Source organism: Malaya genurostris, chromosome 3 (assembly GCF_030247185.1).
Source record: "Malaya genurostris strain Urasoe2022 chromosome 3, Malgen_1.1, whole genome shotgun sequence".
In the NCBI taxonomy this organism is placed as follows: Eukaryota; Metazoa; Arthropoda; class Insecta; order Diptera; family Culicidae; genus Malaya; species Malaya genurostris.
In genome coordinates, this window is record NC_080572.1 from 10,829,128 (window position 1) to 10,852,323 (window position 23,196).

Below are 23,196 nucleotides of genomic sequence, written 5' to 3' on the forward strand. Positions count from 1 at the left end.
TAGATCTGAAACCGGAAGTCGGACCACGATGAAACTAAACAGCAACCTATGAGACTATCGGAATTTTTATTTAGGCCTGTTTGTGGAAATCGATCAAATCATCTCTGAGAAAATTGAGTGAGTCTCGTTTTAGAGTTTTTGACCACTATTTCCGGTATTTCTGGAACCGGGAACTTGGAACCAGTATAGCCGAAGTCAGTTCGTTTAGTTAGAAACTAATATAGCCTACAAATTAAATATGTTTTGAGCCAAATCTAGGAGAAGTTACACTTTTTTGCATCGTCACTCTAAATGATGTGCAGTTTTAAACATATTTTATCCTATGAAACCATGATAAAATTCAATTGCAACCTGTGGGACTATGAGATTTTTTCAATGAGTGACATTATTTAACACATACATACACACACAGGCATTGCTCAGCTCGATGAACTGAGTCAAATGATACAGAACACTTGGCCCTTCGGGTTAATTTTTACTAGTCAATTATTCAAGTGATTGCATAAAGTTTCTATAGTTTTATAGAAAAGCATCGTTATCATGATTTTGTGATAATACTAACAAATTGAATATAAGATTTACAGACTTACATATTTTTCATCTGAAAAATACAGATTTGAAGATGGCAACCCTGCACGCTATACGAAATTAAACAAAGCACGCTGCGAACGGAGCAAAGCCACACATACCGACGCGTATCAGTTTTGCATCGTCATTTTGAATGACGATTTAAATGTTTTGACACTCATAGGGCGATTCGGAATTTCGGAACCGGAAGTCGGATCTGAATTAAATTGCACAGTATATTTAAAGACAATGAGAGCTTTGAAATATGATTCATGCAAATCGGTTTAACCGTTGCTGAGAAATCGAAGAAGGTTTCTTTTTTGAGCTTTTCTTCACTATTAACACGGAAGCGGAAACCGGGGACTAGTAGTCCCAAAGTAGTTTTATATATTTACTAATGTCGTTTTCGCTTGATGCCAAACCTAACCCAGTTTCCACTATAACTGCTGTCAAACCGTTTGTTTAAAGCCAGTTTCGAACCTAGTTTGAACGTTGTTGAACTGAAAATCAAGTCAGTTTCAAACCTGGTTTTTATATCAGGTTTGCCCAAGCCCCCGTTGCTAAGTGCGAAATCAACACAGTTTCGTGGAAAGTGTTTGTTTGATGAAACTACCCAGGGTCAGTTTCAGTTTTCTCAAACAAAAACGACATAACTAACACGATTTACCAACTAGATGTATGTAGCAGTAAATTGGGAAAAAATACTTATGAAATTGAAAATTTTCATTTATCGCTCTGTAATATTGGAAACCGGATCTGGATTAAATTTTTGGGTACTTTTTGAAGAATTCCAAGACCTTTTATTTGCATCTTAGTTGGTGAAAATCGTTTAAGAAATTTCCGAGAAAATCGAGTGCGCATTTTTTTATAAATTTTCACCGGAAGTCGAATCCACATGAAATTCACGAAAATTGTATGAGGCCATAAGACCTTCCATTTGAATCTAAGTTTGTGAAAATCGGTTCAGCTATCTCTGAGAAAATTTAGTGACATTGTTTGTCACATACACACATACACACAGACGTTTGTGATCTCGACGAACTGAGTCGAATGGTATATGACACTCGGTCCTCCGGGTTTTGGTTGTGAAGTCGGCTTTCACAGCGATTGCATAGCCTTTCTATATGAGAAAGGCAAAACAATAGAAAAAAATGATAAAGGAAATAGTGAAAGGAAAAGTAAAAAAAATATTTTCATTGAAAATGAAATATAAGTAAAAGAGAAGATAATAGAATAATGAAGATAAGAAACAATAGAATGGTTATGAGCAAACAAGAAGAGGACAAAGAAAAGGTAAAAGAAAGGAATAGGAAAAAGGAAAAAAGAAAAAGAAAACCAAAAACGAAACAAAACGAAGAATAAAACAGAAAACTAGGAGGAATTGAAAAAAGAAAAAGGGTAAGGAAAATGAAAAGGAAGAAGAAAATAAATAGGAAAAGGAAAAAGAAAAGAGGGAAAATAAAAGAAGGAAAAGGCAAGAGAAAAGGAAAATTAAAATTAAAAGAAAAAGAGAGAGAATAAGATCACGTACGCAGTGGTAGCGTGTCATATTTGGTTATGGTTAATGATTGAATCTTTTGGTCGGTGCTTTATTTTCTGCGTAAGCCTGCAAATCGGAATAAGTATTCCAGTTTATTATTTCTATATTAAATATGGGAGCATCTTTCAAACTAACTATTCGCCCTCCGAGCTTTGTAAACAAACTGCGTTTTAGAAACGTATTCTAATGTTCCCTTGAAAAAACCCTATAAAGTGTTCCTTACTAACGAATTTCTATACCGATCCATCGATCAGCCGCGCTTCAATGCAATTTATGCATCAAATGAATTCAAACATTGATGAGATACATTCGATATTCGACGGTGTTCAAATTATTGATGCCTATTCAGTTTTTTCATTTCTAGAAAATCTCATTCATACCTGTATCTCTCAAAACTAGTTACCTGTAAATCATCAACGTAATATTCAAATTGCGTAATCTAAATATCATTCTGATAGATGATTCTTTATAAATAACTACACGGAAAGACCGATATCAGCATTTTGGCGAAAAAATTAGTTGTTTTTCTGATTTTAGTTAGTTATTTTTTGAGACAACTAAAAAAATCTTACTTTTGCTAATTTAGATTTTTCAATTCTAATTTCCTTGATAATAATAAAATATTTATTGAAATGGCTATTTTTTTAGTTGAATTCACCAATTGTCATTTCTTAGCTAAGGCACACTTCATATCCATTCAACTAATTTTTTAGTTGAATTAGAGAAATAAATCGTTGTTTTCAACCAACATAAATGGTTGAATTGGTTTCTGCAATTTGCAGCTATATGGCGCTCTGTCGCCGAAATAACGCACCGTAATGACTACTAGCCACTAGATGGCACACTACTACCGAAAAAAATTTCAGTCGCGGTTGTCTTTTCTATATTGGCAGGTATAAATACGATGTTGTATTGGAGAAAAAGACATAAGCGAAACATAAACTTCTTTTTGAACATTTTTCTTCTAAATCGCTGTTTTCTTCATTCGACTTCGCGAAATCGACTCTCTCACTGAAAACTTTGAGCACTCTTAAAATAAAAACCGAATACAAGTAGTACATCTAACGGCGTGGCCCGGAAGGTTGGAAGATACAAAAAAACATCATTTGACATGTACAATTAGAGTGCAACATTCGAAACTCAATTCACTGTTCCGCGTAAAAACATTATTACGCACAATCGCTTCAAATGCGCACGAATTCTGAATAAATACACTTTCCACTAACAGTTTACGTCATTTTTACATACCGGTTTAGAAATTTATATATGGATATATCGTAACACATGCGTAAAACATCTAAACAATTTGCAAGCAGTTTCAACAAGACTGTCCCTTTTAGCTTTTTATTGGATTGTTTTGTTTTGACACTTCTCATGAATTTTGTGGCTAATAAACTGGTGATAGATAAATAGAAACAAATTTTCTGATTTTAAAAACAAAATTAGTTGTCAATGAGAATTTCGTGTTGGATTGAGATATTGCTGGTTTGTGTCCAGAATATTCGCCAACTAAACACATTCTCTAAAAATAAGAGTTTTTTTCAGCAAATAAATTCTCAATTTTAACTAATTTTATAGTTATTTTGGAAATTTTGTTGTTAAAATCAACTAATTCAAAAACAGTAATACGAATTAGGCGCAGAGCTAATTTCGGTCGTTCCGTGTAATCATATTAACATGAAGGGTTCTTATCCCATAAGCGATACTGTATTCATAAATGATGCAAGCAATGATACAGACCGTCTAATCAACTGGATGGGTAAATTTACGGCCTAAATTGACAGTGTTATTCATGATTTTATGATCAAAATGATCTACGAGAAATTCTATAAATTCTATATATAAGTGATATCGATTCATTCAACACAAACTGGTTACTGGAACGAACTCGAAAGAGTAAAATAAAGAGACGGGAGGATAATATCAGAGACATAACTGGATGACGTGAATGCGAATAAAACTGACGTGCTTTTTCCACACATCCGAATATCGATAACCGCACTTACTAGATGATTGATTGTGTGAATTTTGCATTCTAATGGTACAATTATAAGGCGAAACACACGATAGCGATCGTAATTACGGAGTTGTGTAGGGAACAAGACCGATTAAATAAAAAATTAAATGTTCAAATTCATTCAAAAATTGAAAAATCCACAACAATGCGTTTTTAGCCATTCAGGATTTCTAAATTTTAATTAGGAATTATTATGATACTAAGTTCAATAACTTGCTTGTCAAACCCGTCTCGAGAATACAAATTGTATAGCGATTTGAAAGAATATTCACAAACCGAAAGCCGTACTTTTGGATTTGGATTCTACGAATTCTGAAACTATAAATGGTTGATATTTACTCGCCAAGCGTGGACAAAAAGTATCCATAATTTCTTTAAAAACTTGTGAGAAATGGTAGCATATTTTTAGTGAACATTTTACATGCTAGTTGTAAACCCATTTAAAAAGGATCTTTTTCGAGTATTATTGAGTTCTTGTATAAAATGGTACATAATTGGAAACAGTTAGGTGAAGAGTTGTCTTCATGCCAAATATTTTGTCTGGTCACTGAAAATATTCTGTATTTCTATGTATGGGCCTTGCGCGATAAGCGATGATTCGTTCAAATTCATGCGGTTGAAAATTTTGCACGCCTTTTTTTGGAACTGAATTTCGTTTTTGAGCTCGTTTATACCAAACATTTAAGAAAACTTCATGTTTGAGTTATTTGTTAGTCCGATGATATGGAAAAAATACTGCGTTGAATACAAGAGTTAAGTTCTGCCCATTTAGGGAGGGTGAATGGGTAAATTTTAAGAAGGCACCCCATAGTAAAGTAAGTAGTTTTCACGACATAAATTCTTAAAGCAGACGAAAATAGATTAAAATTTTTCCAACCTATATAATAATTACGTGCGGGATCAAACCCTAAAAGTTGAAAAATTTCGACATGAAATATTTTTGATAAAACTCGTTTTACACACATTGCATTTTCACGCAAGTCAAGATTGAATTTTTATTTGATTTTCAAATATTTGTACGAAAAAAATCTACTATGCTTGCTCTGAGAACTATTTTCTAAGGGTTTCCAACAAGCCACAAAGGTGTCAAGTAATCCAGGATTACTCTGATTTTTTGCGAGTAATCCAGTAATCGGTGGATTACATTAGGAATCCAAAAGTAATCATTAATAATTCTAATCACTTATTTTTTTTACTTTAATCAGGAAAAATCTCAAAATTATCTAGTAATCATAAAGTAATCCGTTTTGCCTTTCTCTATAGAAAGGTAACAGAATTGCTGGACAACCAAATTTTTGATCGAAGTTTTGGAGGCCCCTAATATTATATACCATTCGACTCAACTCGACGAGATCAGCACATGTCGGTGCGTGTGTTTTCATCGATCGATTTTGATTTTGATCGATATTTCTATACGCTCATTTTTCTCGGAGATGATTGAGCCGATTTCAATGTTCATTGTTCAAATTTGAAAAGCAAATAGTTGTCACGTCCGATTCCGACAATATAACCGCAGAAAAATGATACTTTCAATGACAAGAAAACTTACTAGGTGGATAAAGAAGTGTTTTTCGTTGTTTTTAATTCAACATGTCTTTAATGAAAGTTTGTGGAAAGCTCTCAATATAAATATTACCGGATGTTTTTACTGGTGGCTTAATATGACCCGCATATTTTTCGATGAACACTGGTTTTTGAGCGATAGAGCGTGCCAACTGATTATCTTCTAATTTAAACCAGCTACATACTACAACTAATCTTCTTTGGATATCAGAATTTTGAATTTTTCGTGACGTTAGGTATTGAAAACACAAAACCTATCCAACTATCAGGTTTTTAAACTTCCAAAATGCACACCACTCACCAATAGTTTTTGAATTGAAGATACCTGTTTCGAACATTGGTTCTTAAACTTGGTGCATGCTGCTTCTTATATATCTTAGATTCCTAACAGCACTTACCCTCACGGGCTGCATACGAAATACTGAGATCAAACGAGATATTTCAACGATAATAATTTCGCCATCATTTTAACATTATTTTTTTAATTTTTTTTCCTTACCGTATTCATAGGTGCAGTTTTTCAGATCAACATCAAAATTAGCATCTGGGAAAAGATCTTTGATGTCAACAACCATTTCGTCGGTTATACTTTCTTTACAATCTGCCTGCATATACGAAGCGCCGTTGTCATGTTCTAATGTAGTATGTATTACATCGACTAGTTTCGTTAGTTTGATTTATTTTACATTTTAAATCTGATTTGAAATGTACCCCCACATCATTTAGATCTTTAATGACTTCTAATTTGGCTGATTCGATGATGTTTTTTTTTGAGATGTTTTACTGGGCATTGATTCAGAAACATACAAATTGCTAGGTCTGACATCTGTATTCTGTGTATCTTTCAGTATAGCCTCAGATTCAAAAATAAATTCCGAATGCCGGCATGAAATCTCAAACACGCTCAATCCTACAGATCCGGAATCGGATGTTGGATCCGAACAAAATTCAATAAAAGACCGTAAGACCTATGCATGTCATTTCAAATAAATTTCAATCCATTGAAATTCATTCAGTCTTTCGGCCTCACCTCTCGTATTTCCTGAATTTTTCTTATCCACAGTACCGTACTAAACCAAAATTACTCACTGATAACAATCATTCGTACCTGCACCGTAAATCTCTTTTTCAACGCGTGCACTTGCGTGCTCGATACCAATGCACTCGGTTGAGGTTTCGAATCCGAGCTTTGGTTTTCGTTTCCCTTACCGCGTGCACAAAATCGACCACAGCTTGCTGTGTGCATTGTTCGAAACAGCGGTGTTGTGCTCTCTTCATCGGCATGAGCACATGTTCGTACAGGTGCGCTTTATATGACGATTTGAAAATGTTGACTCATCACATTGTAATTCGGCTGCCGGAGCTCTTATTTCGATGAAATTAAGGATTTTCGTATGAGATCAGGAAACCTTTCGTTTAAACCTAAGTCTTCGAAAATAGTTCAAGCTATGACTGAGGAAAGTGTGTTCAATTTTAAAGTTTTGACCACTATTTGCGATGCTTTCGGAAGCGGAAACCGGGAAACCAGGAGTCGGTTTGTGTGGGCTTCAACCGACAAAGCTTATTGATTAGAATTGATTTGTGTGCTGCTCCCAATAAAATGAAAGAAAAAATAAAATAAAAGAAAAAGCTTCAAAATTTATTCCGTGTTTTGAATCACAACTGTTTGAAATTTCTCTTCGTCCAGTAATTCTGCAACCGAAAGTCGGATCTGTGATGAGTGAGAGAATGAAACTTAGTACACGAATTGTTCCTCTGAGGAAATCGAGTAAATAATTCGAAATTGAATTTATTTTCACTTGTCACAATTGTTACAGAAGCAGGATCCGGATAAAATTCAAGAACTTTGTATGGGACCAGAAATCTAGGTTTGTGAAAATCGGTCAACTCCGAAACAAGTTAGTGCAATAAAACGTTACATACACACATACACAGACATATATTTTACGTACTCGAAGAATTGAGTCGAATGGTATATGTGACTTGCGTTTATTTTCACAGTAATTACTAAGCCTTTCTAGTTAAGAATAATTGGAATAGTTTGTGAAATTCAACAGACTGAATACCTCAGGCCTCTCTCAAAATCTAATAAAGTTTTGTATTTTAGTCTTCAAAGTCTTCTAACTAAAAACACGAACAAACAAGAGAGGGTATATTTATGTCAGAGTTGAGCAGGAATCAGAGCTAATTTGCTCAAGTGTCACGTTCCCCTGCACAAAATCCAACAAAAAGGTGGTTCAAGGTGGATTATTGCGACCCTATATTAAATAAATCGTTCTATATGACACCAACACGGAACCGATGTTGGGCGATTCTAAAAGTAATTTTTTGTTGTTCCTACTGGGTTGTGGTACCTTTTGATACACCGAACAAAATAGAAACAATCGCACTATACGAAAATGATAAATTTCGTTTTATGAGCTTCTTGGAAAAATCCTTTTCTGAAACATTGTATATTGAAAGTAATCCAGTAATCCAGAAGAGATATTACCATAAACAAGAAGTAATCACGAGTAATTCAGAGTAATTCAGAGTAATTCAGAGTAATTCAGAGTAATTAGATAATTTCTGTTATTCAGTAATTCAGAAGTAATTAGGGTAATAATGTAAATAATCGAAGTAATCCATTTCGAGACAGGTAAGTAATCCAAGCTGTTGGAAATCATTGCTATTTTATAAATAGTAATTCGTTGTGTTTTGAGAGTGCATCTTCAAAATCGAAATATTAAAATGATTCCGACTCATTGATTTCAAATTCATCTCTAGGGAAAATATTTACGAAGGCTTAAAATTAAAAAATCGCGTTTTATAACAGAGATATGCCATTAGTGTGAGGTACGTTATGCTTAAGCTCCAAAAAAAATCGTCAACATAGTATTATCATCGTATTAGTAGTGTTATCATAACATGAAAATTCACTATTTCCCCGGAATCATGGAACATTTTTCCCATTTCATAATTCATCGGTAATATCAAATAACCATCACTTGAATCACTTTTAATATGTGCATGAAAAAAGGAAATTTCAAGTAAATAAAAGCCCATTCGATTCGGTTTAATGTGGATTTCACTAGACGTGTTCCTGACAATCACTTCGAAAAATAAAAAGATAAAAACTTATAATCACAAACAAACAACCATCTGAAAATCAAAACAATCCGTGACTTCACCGCTGGTCACCTCGATTGTCGACCTCCGGTGTTGTTCCTCAAGTGTCGTTGTAACATTCCACTATTTCCCTAATGTTGTGCCCCAGCAATTAAATCTCTCGCATTCCACGCTTTGTCATGCTTGGCCATTCCAATTCGTTCTACACTCTTCCCCAAACCCTGCACCGAATTCTTTTTTTTTTCGATGCTCATTTTGACGGTGGAATGTTTCTAATAAAGTGACCGCACATCTAGCAATCACGTAAATTAAGGGACAATGTCGCTTCTCCGGTCGGTCGGTTTTCTGGTCACAGGAAACCGAAATCAGGGCGTGAGTGCATGGATTTATGTCGTCAGTCGTGTCGCGCTCAACTGGTGGTTGGCCGTAAATAGATTTTAATTGATCTTGATTGAATTACGCTCAATGACCACATCAATAACAGTGGCCCGTTTGAAAGGCCGACCGGGAAACAGAAGGGGAAGGGGAGACAAGTTCAGTATATTTTGATTTCGAAAAAAGAACTTGAATTGATGATGGCGATGACGGTCGGTGATCGTTCGTGCTTGACGTACATTATTCGATTTGATTGTGCGGAGATGCGGGTGTGCTAGAATGGAATAACGGATGGTTGCTTAGAACGGTGACGCCGTAAAACAGTGGCGACTGTCTGTCGACTAGCATAACAACAAATTTTGCAGTGTATAATGGGACGAATAAATCACCGATGAGATTTACGGAATGCGACGATTATAATGGAAAAACTGGGCATGGTGGGAGCCTCCAATCAGTCAGCAATTATCGCTAATGACGACTATGAACCGTCGGACCGTCGATCATCCGACACATTTTGGCTGCCGTCATTCTGCCTGGATAAATAAACCGGGAAATTATTGCCAGTCACGCTAATTTACCTCTACCGCGGCCAAACTCCCGGTCGTTTATTCGAAGGCTGAAAATTAAACTCATTTCAGTTGAAGTTTTTCTTCGCCAGACTTACCTGCTCGGGCAAAGTAAGCGAATACAACGTTGGATAAAACCAAGGAAAAAAAAAGCGCCCTCATGGGGAACGCATTCACCCTTACATTGTACTTTGCAGCCAGGAAAAAGTTAGGAAACCATAGAAAAATATGCCATCAATAAAATAATCCGCATGTGGGTGCTCAGTTCGATTCTGCAGCCAGTCGAATACTGAAATCAAGTTGGCCATGCCATCACGACCAACTGCGACCGGACCAGATCAGGACCATAATAGAGATGGGCAATTCGCTCCTGAGCTGTTCCAGTGAATCGAATCATTGAAGTGAGCTGACAGCTCACAGCTCTTTTCAAAAGAACCGCAGCTCACCAGCTCACTCATTTGCTACCCAGTTCACTGCATTATGACGAAGGGAACACGCTACGAGCTGATCGGATCTTCGGCTCTTTAAGAGATTCAATTTAGTCGACATCAATTAAAGATAAGTTAATTCGCATTGCATTCATTGCAAATCAATGATTCAATTTCGATCATGCATATGAAAGAAAACCGGTGCATAAGAAAAACGGCGCACAAAATGAACCTTAAGTTTAAACCAAAAGAGCTGATGAGCTGATACATCGAATCGATTCACTTTGGTGAGCTGATCGGTTCGGAGCTGTTCACCAAAATGAGCTGTTTTGCACACCTCTAGACCATAATGGAAGAAAGAGTTTGCGTGCTTCTGATGTTTCCACCGAAACAGCGCAGACCGAATACATAAACGAGATAGACAAATCGAGAATAAGAGCATCGTTTATATTGCCAAGTATTATATTTATGTACAGTGACGATGCAGCTGAAAATGGAGCAAAGCTTTTTGGGGCCGCTCCAACGACCACTTTGAAATGTCACGCGTGAATGTAAGTGTGACGGCGTTCGTTGCCGTCAACAACTAAGCAGTTGGGAGTGGGTGGCCTGCCGGGATGGCGACCTGCAATTCGACGGTGGTGCGACGTTGCGTGACTTTACTAAAACTGGTTGCATTGATTTTAATGGCTTCTTTATCATTTTAGCCGCCATCCATAATAATTATTGTGATTGTTGCTTGTTGGTGTAATGAAGGATTTATGGGAATTGGAGAACAGCTTGTTTAACTCAAATAGCAGTCTTTGTTCCGCTTTTCACTTCATTGGTATTGGTAAATAATGAAATAGGAAACAGAAAACGATCTTTTATAATTTTGTTCTCTCTATTTTTCAGATTTCTCGTTCGAAATCAGTAGAAAAGCTGGTTTTGATCACTAGTTTTGTTAGTTGCATATTTGAACTATGAAGTACAAGCAATTTCAACATTTACGGACATCATCAAATTTTAACATATTTTGAAAGTAAACATTTGTACTGTTCACCAATTCTGAGACATTTGGTTTCATATATGTGTAATATGCTTTCCAATTGGACGTTATGCAAGCGTTATTCAAACACTTTCGAGCCCCTTTGCTGAGTGTGCTTAAAGCGAATGTAAGCATAGCAGGGCATTGATTTGAAATATTTCACTCGAAAAGCTTCACACAGACGAAAGCATACTCAACATGTAACATAAAACAGTGCTCGACTCAGCAAAACTTCATCTTCGCAAGTTTCGATTGAAGCGGCTTTTAACACCACCCGTTCGAATTTTACGTACAGTGCAAATCGTTTTCCGAAGTTATCGCTCTTTTGACCACCTGAAAGTGAAGGTTGTATCAAATGGATTCAAAAGCTAAGAATCTGCTCAAAGTAGATAAATAGCAGTAGCTATTTAGCGTATTATCCGTCACCCAGTGAAAATTTATAAATTCGTTTCTTCAATATGAAAATTTATTTTCAATGGATACAATGCGAGTTCGCCGCAACGAAGTTTCGAACTTAACTAAATGATTGCTTCTTGCTGTGCCACATTCATAGAATGCTACAATTTGTTTGAAACGTTTTGATTGCCCTTTGTATTCAAACTATAAACAATTTATTTATAACATCTGTTAATAAAACGAAATATCAATCGAAACAATAAGTTTTTTGCTAGAAGATCGCAAATAAAAAACCTAAGATAAATATTATGAGATACAGCAAAGAATATAATCAATACGAGAAACATACACACAGAAAAAGTAAGAGCATAACCAATCAAAAAATTTTCGAGTTCCATGTAATCAAGACAATTTACATTTAACAAATGTTGCTTTCAAATCCGTATGTACTGCATCAATTTATACCTTTTTTCCAAACGCGAAATATAGATTTGGTAGAATCTAACCAACGTATCTTCGAATTAAACAGAGTAGTAAGACATATTAGATGGTAATGAATATTCCACAGGAACATGATTGCTAATTGAACTGTGTAACACCTGTTGATGCAGATATAAGTACCGAGGTTTTTGTTCAATTTAGCAGTGATTTATTTAAAAGGGGCTGAGGTCTACTAGAAGATTGATAGTACCTATTATCTTTCTCCGGATAGTACCAGCCTAGATGCCGTGTGGAATCCGGCAGAAAAAAATGAGCCCAGAATAGATCCCCTGGGATCCTGCTTCCATGTCGTAAAAGCAGGAGTTTTTTTTCCTTTCAGTTCTCAGATATTCCCAACGTTTCACTTCTGATTACTCTATTTTACTAAATTCTCGCTTCATTCAACTTCATTCAACTTATCAATTTGCGGCTAGCTTCGGAGAAAAGTTTTATTGGGTATGTTTCTTCTTCCATGTTATTGCTTGTCTTTCATTATTATAAATTGAGGGGGACGGGTATAGCGTGATGGGTAAGTCGATACCTTTAACGCAGCCCGCCTGGGTTCGATTCCCAATCCCGTACATAGGGTCAGAAAGTTTTATCTGGTCCGAAGAGGCGAATGACCTTAAGGTTAAAACATCTATAATCTAGTCTGTGTAGAACGTGTCTAAATAGCCATGGCAAGTGGCCTTGTCGATCATGGACCGGTTGCGAAATTGATGGGTGTCGTCAGAAACATAATACTCTCCTACATTCTTCACTTCCTCCCGTTCGTAGTGTGAGTGTTTCTGCTAGTCATGTCTCGTCTGATGAGTTCAATTGGCCACTGTTTAGAGTGGTACCTGTGATTCTCTACGGACGAAAACGCTCTCGACTTGTTTTCGGATTTATAGATGAAGGTTTATCGTACACTCTACTAGATCAATCTATCGCGCAGTTATTTGATGTCTCCGGTTCAAATGAACCGCTCACTCTACAGTGGACTGGTAACGTCAGTCGAGATGAGTCCGAATCTCAACGTGTACAACTAGATACCTCCGGTAAAACCGGAAACCAACGGTACCGTTTAAACAATGTCCGGACTGTCCGTCGCTTGCTTCTCCCCTCTCAAACTCTCCGGTATCATGATCTAGCGCGCCGTTTTCCGCATTTACAAGGTCTACCATTAGACAATTATGAGCTTGTCCAACCTCAGTTGCTAATCGGTTTAGACAATCTTCGACTGCATGTTCCGCTTAAACTTCGCGAAGGAGGCCCTAGAGATCCAATCGGTGCTAAATGCCGTTTGGGTTGGAGCATTTATGGGTGTATTCCCAGGGCAGTCTAGTAGAACTGCAATCGTTAACTTTCACCTCGGAACTGTTTCTGATTCTGATCGTGAAATGAATGAACAACTTCGAAACTATTTCGCGCTGGAAAATTTCGGTGTAACAGTGCCCAGTGCCATCCTAGAATCATCAGACGAAAAACGAGCAAAGCAAATCCTGAAAGAGACTACACGACGTACACAATCGGGAATCGGTTTTGAAACGGGACTTCTGTGGAACACCGACAACCCGGAGTCTCCCGATAGTTATCTCATGGCGGTCCGCCGCATGGAATCCCTGGAACGGAGACTTGAAAGAGAGCCAGTACTACGAGAGAACGTGCGAAAGCAAATTGCGGACTACGTGCAGAAGGCTACGCACATAAGGCGTCTCTAATCGAGTTAACTTCTGTTAATGTGTGTCGTACGTGGTATTTACCACTGGGTGTCGTGACTAATCCGAACAAACCCGGTAAGATACGATTGATCTGGGATGCAGCGGCCAAGGTGGGCGGAACATCGTTTAATTCGAAGCTCCTGAAAGGACCCGATCTACTGTCTCCTCTTCCACAAGTGTTGAGTCAATTCCGTCAGTTCCCGGTAGCAGTGTGTGGAGACATAATGGAAATGTTCCACCAGATCAAGATTCGCTTTCCTGATTGTCAATCACAACGTTTCCTGTTTCGAGATCATGCTACAGACGACGACAGGAAGACGTTTTTGTATACTCTATTAACATGCGGAGCGATATAAAACAAATTCTCGACGATGAACACATTCCCACCAAGCGCGAAGTGCTTAGAGTGATCATGAGTTTATTCGATCCTCTCGGATTTATTGCGTTTTTCCTGGATCATTGAAAAATATTAATGCAGGATATTTGGGCTAGAGGAATCGAATGGGACGAACAAATTACACCGGATATCTACGTTCGTTGGTGGCAATGGACGAACCTGTTTCCGGAATTCGGTGCTTTACGCATTCCCCGGTGTTATTTTCACTCACCCTTTCCAAAAAACTTGGACAACCTAGAGGTTCACATTTTTGTGGATGCCAGCGAGATGGCATACTCGGGCGTGGCGTACTTTCGTGTAGAAGAAGCTAGACAAGTTCAAGTGGCATTCGTCGGTGCCAAGACCAAAGTCGCACCTTTAAAAACTCTATCCATAGCTGGAGCTGATGGCAGCTTCGCTTGGAACACGAATGTTGAACATGATCAAATCCTACCACTCGTTTCCCATCGTCCGTCAGTTTATGTGGACTGATTCAACGGTAACACTCGCTTGGATCAAATCAAAGGATCATCGCCGATATCAACAATTTGTTGCTGTTCGCGTGGGTGAAATATTGATGTCAACTAAGTCGAAGGATTGCAGACACGTTTCTTCTAAGCTCAACTTAGCGGATATTGCTACAAAATGGAAACAAGGAATACAACTCTCGATGAACAATCCGTGGTTTCGGGCTGAAGAAATTCTGCAAAACCTTGAAGATATGTGGCCTGAAGATAGTCCCATCCCGGAAACACGAAAAGAAATGCGTTCTAACTGCACAAACTTTGGACATTTCGCTCCGATCATTGATATTTATCGGTTCAGTTCGTGGGCCAGACTCCATCGTGCAATAGCATACGTTCTACGCTATCTCGATAATCTACGAGGTCTGTTCAAAAAGTTCCCGGAATTTTTTAATTGCGCGCGTCTGGAGAGTCCTGTGGTCAAAGTTTTTTTTATTGTGTTGGTACATATGTCCCTAATGTATGGTGAAATTTTCAGCTGTATTCATTGTTTACATTCTGTCTTGTAGCGGCTGGTGTAGACGTGTTTTTTTGAGCTCGGCGATTTTTGTTAGTTTAAAGTTAGTTTAGAGTCAAAGAATTTGTATTAAATTTTGCGTGAAAAATGAAATAAAGTGTAAACAAGTGTGCGAAATGTTACAGAGAGCCTACGGTGAGTCTGCTATGAAAAAACAAGTGTTTAGGAGTGGTATAAGCGTTTCCAAGATGGCCGCGAAGACGTTGAAGACGACGAACGCTCCGGTCGACCCAGCACGTCAATAATCGATGAAAATGTGGGAAAAGTGGAAAAAATGATTATGGATGATCGCCGAATCACTATTAGAGAAGTTGCTGATGAAGTTGGCATATCAGTTGGCTCATGCCATCATATTTTTTCAAATGTTTTACGCATGAAACGAGTGGCAGCAAAATTCGTTCCAAAACTGCTGAATTATTCGTGATTTTTTGGCTAAAAACTAGACTTTAATCATGCCCCAACCTCCTTATTCACCAGATATCACTCCGTGTGATTTTTTCCTGTTCCCAAAGTTGAAGAGACCCATGAAAGGACAGCGTTTTTCATCGATTGAAGAGATAAAGGCAGAATCGCTGAGAGTGCTACAGAGCATTACAAAAAGTGACTATCAGGTGTGTTTCGAAGACTGGAAAAAACGCTGGCATAAGTGTATTATATCTAGGGGGGATTACTTTGAAGGGAACCATATAGATGTAGACGAATAAATAAATATTTTTTTAGAAAAATGAGAATTCCGAGTACTTTTTGAACAGACCTCGTACAACGTCGGAGCAAGGGACAACCTCTAAAACTTGGATTGCTGGGCCAGAATGAGTTGCAAAGGGCCGAATATGCGCTTTGGCGGATGGCGCAAAGCGATGCCTTTCCGAACGAAATTTCTACGTTGACCAAATCCCAAGGTCCCCCAACAAACCGGCACCGCATCGTCGCCAAGTCTAGTCCGATTTTCAGAACGTGGCCGTTCTTAGACGAAAACAGTGTTTTACGTATGCGTGGACGCATAGGTGCTGCGCCGTTTGCGCCCTACAAGGCTAAGTTTCCCGCAATTCTCCCTAACACACATCTAATCACATTCCTCATTGTAGACTGGTACCATCGCCGTTTTCGTCATGCCAACCGTGAAGTCATCGTGAATGAAATTCGTCAACGCTTCGAGATTGGTAAACTCCGATCGCTCGTTATGAAAGTGGCAAAAAAATGCACCTGGTGTCATGTAATGAAAGCAGTTCCCAGATCACCAGCCATGGCTCCGCTCCCAGAGATGCGACTATCAGCATTCGTACGACCGTTTACATATGTCGGCTTGGATTATTTTGGCCCTGTACTGGTCAAGGTCGGCAGAAACAACATCAAGCGCTGGGTGGCGCTCTTCACTTGCCTGACACTGAGAGCTGTACATATGGAAGTTGTACATTCTCTGAGCACCGTGTCCTGTATTATGGCAGTACGACGATTCGTGTCACGCCGAGGACCACCACGTGAGGTATGGACAGACAACGCGACTTGTTTTCACGGGGCGAGCAACGAACTTAAGTCGTAAATTGAAACCACTACACGCGCTCTTGCCCTTACTTTCACTAGCGCTCAAACAAGCTGGAAATTTATTCCACCGGCATCCCCACACATGGGTGGTGCGTGGGAGAGACTTGTACGCTCGGTGAAAGAAGCTGTCGGTACGATCTGGGAGGCACCTCGTAAACCGGACGACGAAACGTTTGAAACCATTCTTTACGAGGCGGAAGCCATGATAAACTCGAGACCATTAACATACATACCGTTAGAGTCGGCTGACCAAGAAGCGTTGACACCCAACCACTTTTTACTAGGCAGCTCCACAGGTGTCAAAATCCTTCCTACTGAACGCGTAGATTATCGAGCGACCCTTCGCAACAGCTGGAAGTTAGCACAACATATTACGGACCAGTTCTGGGTGCGGTGACTGAAGGAGTATCTGCCGATCATCACGCGGAGATGCAAATGGTTCGAAGAAGTCAAAGACCTGGAAGTTGGCGATCTGGTGCTGGTGGCTGGCGAAACTGCGAGGAACCAGTGAATTCGGGGACGAATAGCGGAAGTAATCCTGGGACGGGATGGTCGAGTTCGGCAGGCACTAGTACGGACATCGTCGGGAACCTTACGAAGACCAGCTACAAGATTGGCTGTTTTGGATGTCGTGAAGTGTCGTGAACCTGATCCAGGTGTTCCAGCAGATCCAGTTGCTCATCATGGTTCACGGGTGGGGGAATGTAACGACTAGGTCCCTCGTCGATTCAACATAACCCTACGCGGCGCCTCATCGGTCATCGTAGGTGGCGCGTCAACTGTCAACCAGATCATCAATCGTCGTCAAATGTCAACAGTAGGAAAAGTGCAACTCATTTTTATAAGCTTTCGGTAGTTTAGGTGAATTAGAATTAGCAGCACTCCATATTACTTATTTCGGATACTGTAAGTAAGCATAGTATATTTAAAATGTAAAATTAATGCTATGAAAACTGTATTAGGTTGCATCAAGGGTAATACACACCGGCCGACCCACTTCCACTTACCGTTTTGGCACCAAAAATTCTTGAAGCTGACTGGAAATATTATTCGTCTGCTATCAGGAGTTTGGCTTGCCATTCGAAAATCCACCTCAACAACTAATCAATTGTGCTAATATAAACTGATATCAATCCAATAAAAAATTAAATATCCAACTCTAAATTTTAAATTTTTTAAATTTATTCCATACTGGTCCATACTTTCTGAAACAGTCTTCGATTGGCAAAGCGACTTCTCCGGATAAAAAAAGTTACGGGTGCAGGTCCTGCTTCTGCGGTATTTTATTCGCAAATTTCCATTTATACTATTCTCTTCGTTAGTCTATTTACAATCTGTTGTTTCTTAAGGGGCTGATAAAATTTATTATGTTGATTAAAGAAGCATTCATCGAGCTTTTAGGTATTGTCATTGAATAATTTCTGGGTAAGTATTTCAATAATTACCAACAAAATATTGTTTTATTTAATCAATTTCAAACGAAATTAAATTTTTTTCGGTAGCTGGCTGCATAATTCAAACATACCCGCTTGTCCTCCATTCTCCTACATTGTGACCAAATTTATTACTTGAATTATAAACCTATAACTATCGAAATGTGAGAAAATGCTTCCCTTTTTAATTTACAGTGACTGAAAAATATTGGTATTCATCATCAAAATGAATGGAAAGAAGTACGACAAAAATGGAAGAAGTTCAATAACGTAAGATACAGGGAGCATGCACAATGAAAAACAGAACGTGTGCTTCTATAGTGAGGTTACTCGGCCACCCATGGAAATTGACATTTGATGTCAGATTCCTATTCCAAGTAGCTCAAATAGCTGTGTAGTGTCGGTAACGGATGTCAACAGCCAAGCTACTTTCAAGACGCCCTGTTTGAATGATTTCTCGTTCTAGTGATCGAATTTTCAACACAAATCAAAGACCTCAGCATTTCAAATACTGTTTTTTTCACGGATACTTGGTCATTCTAGTGTTATTAGAAATAAATAGGCTGATGAGTTAGCTAGAGCTCGTACAACGAATGATTTCGTTGGGCTAGAATCTGTTTTACCACCTTTGGATAAGGCACCAGATTCGGTCTTCATCCATATATGCCAGTTATTGGCGAAGCGGGCAAAACTTGCGCTCAGACAAAAGCAATTTTACCAGATTCGACTATAGAAATGTCAAAAAACCGTGACATTTTTTCAAACTTCACTGAAATATTTGCAAATAAAATTCATATGGTTTGTGTGTATGGCATTACCGTATATCATACCACCTAATATATAACTACCTGAAATTGACGCAGCTACGTATCCGGGTTTTTGGTTCTCCAAACATAGTTGAATCTATGTATGGGAAGATAAACCTCAAAGATGAATGAAAGCTGAAGTAACTGGTTTGTGCAAAAAACAAATATTCAACTTCATTTTCTTCTCGTTTCGCCTACGGCTCATCAGTTCTTAAAGCAGTTCAAATTGAACTGCCATATCCACCTAGCAGTTCAATTTAAACCGTAGCATTCTATCGTTTCTTACTCAATGTGGTAAGGAGCTATATTCAAAGGAGTCCATCGTACTTTCTGGAGTGAATGAATCCTTGGTGTGCTGACCCAGATTGTTTTGGATCGCCCATGGGATACCGAATTTACTATACATCGTTAGTATTGCGAATCATTCTGCATCCTTTGGTGCCGCCTATGTAAAATCTCAAATGCCTTTCGGCGGTTTACTGAATGTGCATTTTTTTACCAACAAATCGTTTAGCATACTTTTGTGGATGCAGAACAATTTGTTCCTGTTTTTACCTCACCCACTACATGAGTCTTTTCCATGATTATTTCCATCCATGAAAAGCCATGGCTAGACACTTATCCTCGAGAACCAGGGAAACGTGCCACTTGTGCCATTTTTTTGTGATTTCCAGCCGATATAATGTACTATTTGTCCCCTAGCTGGATACTAAAATGAAAGGTTTTTATATTTTTCCTTGCCGCTTGGTTGTCTGAAAATTGTTTAGATTTGAATGCTTCTATTTGTTCTCAGTCAATGTTCGTATGCCACAATAAAGACTGCCCCAGAAAGTATGGACGCAATCAAAAACCGCTGCCATTTCAGAATCTGTCAATTTTTATGGCTGCGTCCTGTTGTTTACACTCTTCTTTAACCACTTATGCAGTTGTTTATTCGTTTGCGTGGACTTTCAGCAGAGCAACGTCGAAAAATTGTGTACAAATGGTGCACAGAACAAATAGTGACTGTCACTGAGAAAGATAGCAAAAATGGAAGGAGTAGGTGAAAAAGCCGTGCGAAATGCAATCAGGAAGTTCGGTGAGGATAACACCTTTGAAGATAAACCGAAAACGGGTCGAAAACAAGGTCCTGCTAACCCTCAGTCGGATAAACGTATACTGAAGGCGTTCGAGCAAAAGAAGGAGGTTTCAGTTCGGGATGTGACCAAAAAAGTGGGCACTTGAAAGTCAAATGTTCTTCGTGCTAAAGAACGTTTGAATCTTCGAACCTATAAGAAGCAGAAATAACCAAAACGTAGTCCGAAACAAGAAGCATCGATCAGGCCGAAGGTTTGAAAGCTGTACAATACGATTCTTGCTGGAAATTTGAACTGCATAATCATGGACGACGAAACCTACGAGAAACTCGATTACAAATCCTTGCCGGGACCACAATATTATACGATGCGAGAAGGGCAAGTGTTAAACCAGCGCGAGACATCGATTGAAGTCGAAAAGTTTGGTAAGAAAGCTATGGTCTGGCAAGCAATTTGTAGCTGCGGTAAGATTTTGAAACTCTTCATGACCACTGCTTCAATGGACAGCGAAATATACATCAAGGAATGTTTACAAAAACGACTTCTACCCATGAAGGATCCTGTTGTGTTCTGGCGAGATCTTGCTTCTTGCCACTACTCGAAATCAACGGTAGAATGGTATACTACCAAAAATGTATACCGAAGGCACATCTTAGGAAACATGCCTCGACAGCCGAAAACATTCAACAGTTCGAAAAAGATTGGAAAAAAAGTGTCAAAACTTGTCGCCAAGAAGTCTGTACGGAATTTAATGAGGAACGTTCGCAAGAAGGTGCACCAGCTAGTCTACAATGGCTAAGTAGCAAATGTTGAGAGTAATATTCTGTTGTTGTAGTCTAATATTATCAGTATATCGAATAAAATTTGAATATCTAACACTTGTGAATTATTTACAGCGAAATCAAAGTGCGTCCATACTTTCTGGGATAGTCTTTATGAAACATTCACCGAATGGCTCAGATCATATCTTGTTGGTCGTTCACTTTCTGCTAAACTTGGAAATTGTGAATCAAATAGTTTCTCGAATCTGTCGGGTGTCTCTCGATCTGAAGAGGATTGTACTGTCTTACAACGACAAGTTGATGATTTCTGTGACTGGTGTACGCGCAGCCGATTGACGCTTAGTATATCGAAATGCTCAATTATTTCATTCACATGTAGGAACGAATCTATTCTCTGGAGATACACTATTTCTAGAGAATTCCTTGAGAGAGTATCAATTGTAAGGCCCTTGTTATAGTACTTGATTATCAAGCTAATCGGAATCTTGGATTTATCTTTTAAATAGCCAAAGCATTCACTGACCTTTATTGTTTCAGATCACTGTATTTCATCCTTCTCCGATGTGTTCTTGATGCTTCATCTGTAATTTGGTGTCCTTACGCAGGCGTTTGGACTACCCAAATTGAATCAATACAAGCTACAATCCTGCGTTATGACATCAGATCTTCACCTTGGACACACTTTCAAAAAGGAGAAATATATCGGAACTTGCATTTATAGGAAAACTATTCATGGGCCAAATTGATGCTTCTATAATATTCTCTCTTAAGTAAATGTTAATGTGTCACCTAGCACTAAAAAATCGTGGAACTTTTTAAGACTTGACAATCAACATACTGACTATGGACAAAACAAACCCATTAGGGAAATGAGTAATAGTTTTAACTATGTCTTTGAATGTTTGATTTTTCCATTTCGTGTGATGTTTTTAAAGATAAATCAAGGAGATTAATGTAATATATAAGTTTAAGAGAACACAGTGTAACATGAAAATGCGTGTATAATTGTAGTATTGTCACCTATCAGAAACGATGAAGGGGTTTTTACGCCCAATTGACGATTGGATTATCCTCAATGGTGCTTTTCCCCTTCCAATGCTCCATGGAGACTATAACAGGTCAGATGAAGGAATAACAATAATATAAAATAAAAATTAAAATGTTCTAAATGTCGAAACACTTTTCTCTAACTCGTAACCGATACGAACATAGTTAATACCAATGGCATGCTAATTGCCTTTTAAACCACTACATTCTTTAAACAAATGTCCGAATTTCTAACATGATTTTCTTTTGGACTGAAAAAATGACTTGATATAAACAAAACGAAACGACAAATAGGCAGAACCGTGCCAATTGCTGAATGAACTCGTTATAAATACTGTCACAGCTCTAGCAACGTATTCTTTTTTTAACAACTGAAAATTACCCTCTTACCGCAATTTCTATGCCGATAGAAAAGGGTTTACTCAAAAAATTGTATCTTTAGAATTAGAAGTAAACGTATTGAGATAGCGCGCAACGACGATACCGGTCCGAGATACAATCTCGGAAACCTGTCCCACTAGTGATGCACCATTCACTTGCCAAAGCGGCCAATGTCTCAAGCTGCTCCTTCAACCGAATCTTGGTCCACGATCATCGGTTTGATGAATGACGGGTTCTGGGGTGGCGAAGGAGGACGGGGGGTAGCTGGTAGACGAAGACGCGCGATAGCACGCATCTCCCCTCCGATGGCCTAAAAGACACACCACGATCACATCATTCAAGCAAGTAGCGGCACGAAGCTAGGGAAATGTTATTGAACACTGTATACACACTTCAAGCAAGAAAATTCCTAACGAATTTCATTTCCCCGAATCGGCCACCAAAAAAGGGACGAGGATACCCGCCGTGGAAGATCAGTCTCAATGAGATTTACGATCGGTGTTGGCACATAAAATTGTTTACATCATCATCGTACTGAGCTCTGCCGGTCGGCGTCCCAGCGTCCCGAAGAAGAGCGCGCACGCGACGCCCAAACATTTCCCACTGATAGCCGCCGCGCATCATTCGCAAAACGAACGCCGCTCTACTCAAGTGCATCGCGTTCGATTCATTAGCACTTTGCCTACCGACCCGTGAACCATCATCATTAATCTCGTAAATTGCACCCAGTAGGTGATGGTTTTCCGGGAAACTGCAGTTACTGCATCCATCAGTAAAAAATTTGGACTTTGCCAAAAAACCAAATGAAATGAACTCTCGGCCTACTTCTGAGATGACGCTTTGTCAGCGTCAAAACAAAGCCTTGAGTCACGGTCACTTTGACAAGGCGTAGCAAGTCTAGAATCAGTAAGCCGTTGTTGTTCCTAAGTGAATAAAAAAAAGTGT

The 23,196-nt window shown here is 38.6% G+C and overlaps 1 protein-coding gene and 1 long non-coding RNA gene across 4 annotated transcripts in view; both read left to right on the forward strand.

The window, feature by feature from the left end:
- Nucleotides 1–15,206, forward strand: part of LOC131435066 (uncharacterized) — a 28,267-nt gene extending 13,061 nt beyond the window's left edge. The window contains exons 1-3 of one of the 3 annotated variants that reach the window (XR_009230437.1): nt 9,374–10,809; nt 10,869–10,993; nt 11,056–15,206. This is a non-coding gene — a long non-coding RNA (uncharacterized LOC131435066). Of the gene's footprint in view, nt 1–9,373; nt 10,810–10,868; nt 10,994–11,055 lie in introns of those variants that run through there. The other 2 variants (XR_009230436.1, XR_009230438.1) reach the window with 2 other exon arrangements.
- Nucleotides 15,207–16,028: 822 nt separating this feature from the next.
- Nucleotides 16,029–17,371, forward strand: LOC131438888 (uncharacterized). Its single transcript, XM_058609262.1, has 4 exons — nt 16,029–16,170; nt 16,270–16,720; nt 16,766–16,960; nt 17,053–17,371. The coding sequence occupies exons 1-4, from the start codon at nt 16,029–16,031 to the stop codon at nt 17,369–17,371; spliced, it is 1,107 nt and encodes a 368-aa protein (XP_058465245.1).
- Nucleotides 17,372–23,196: the final 5,825 nt, after the last annotated feature.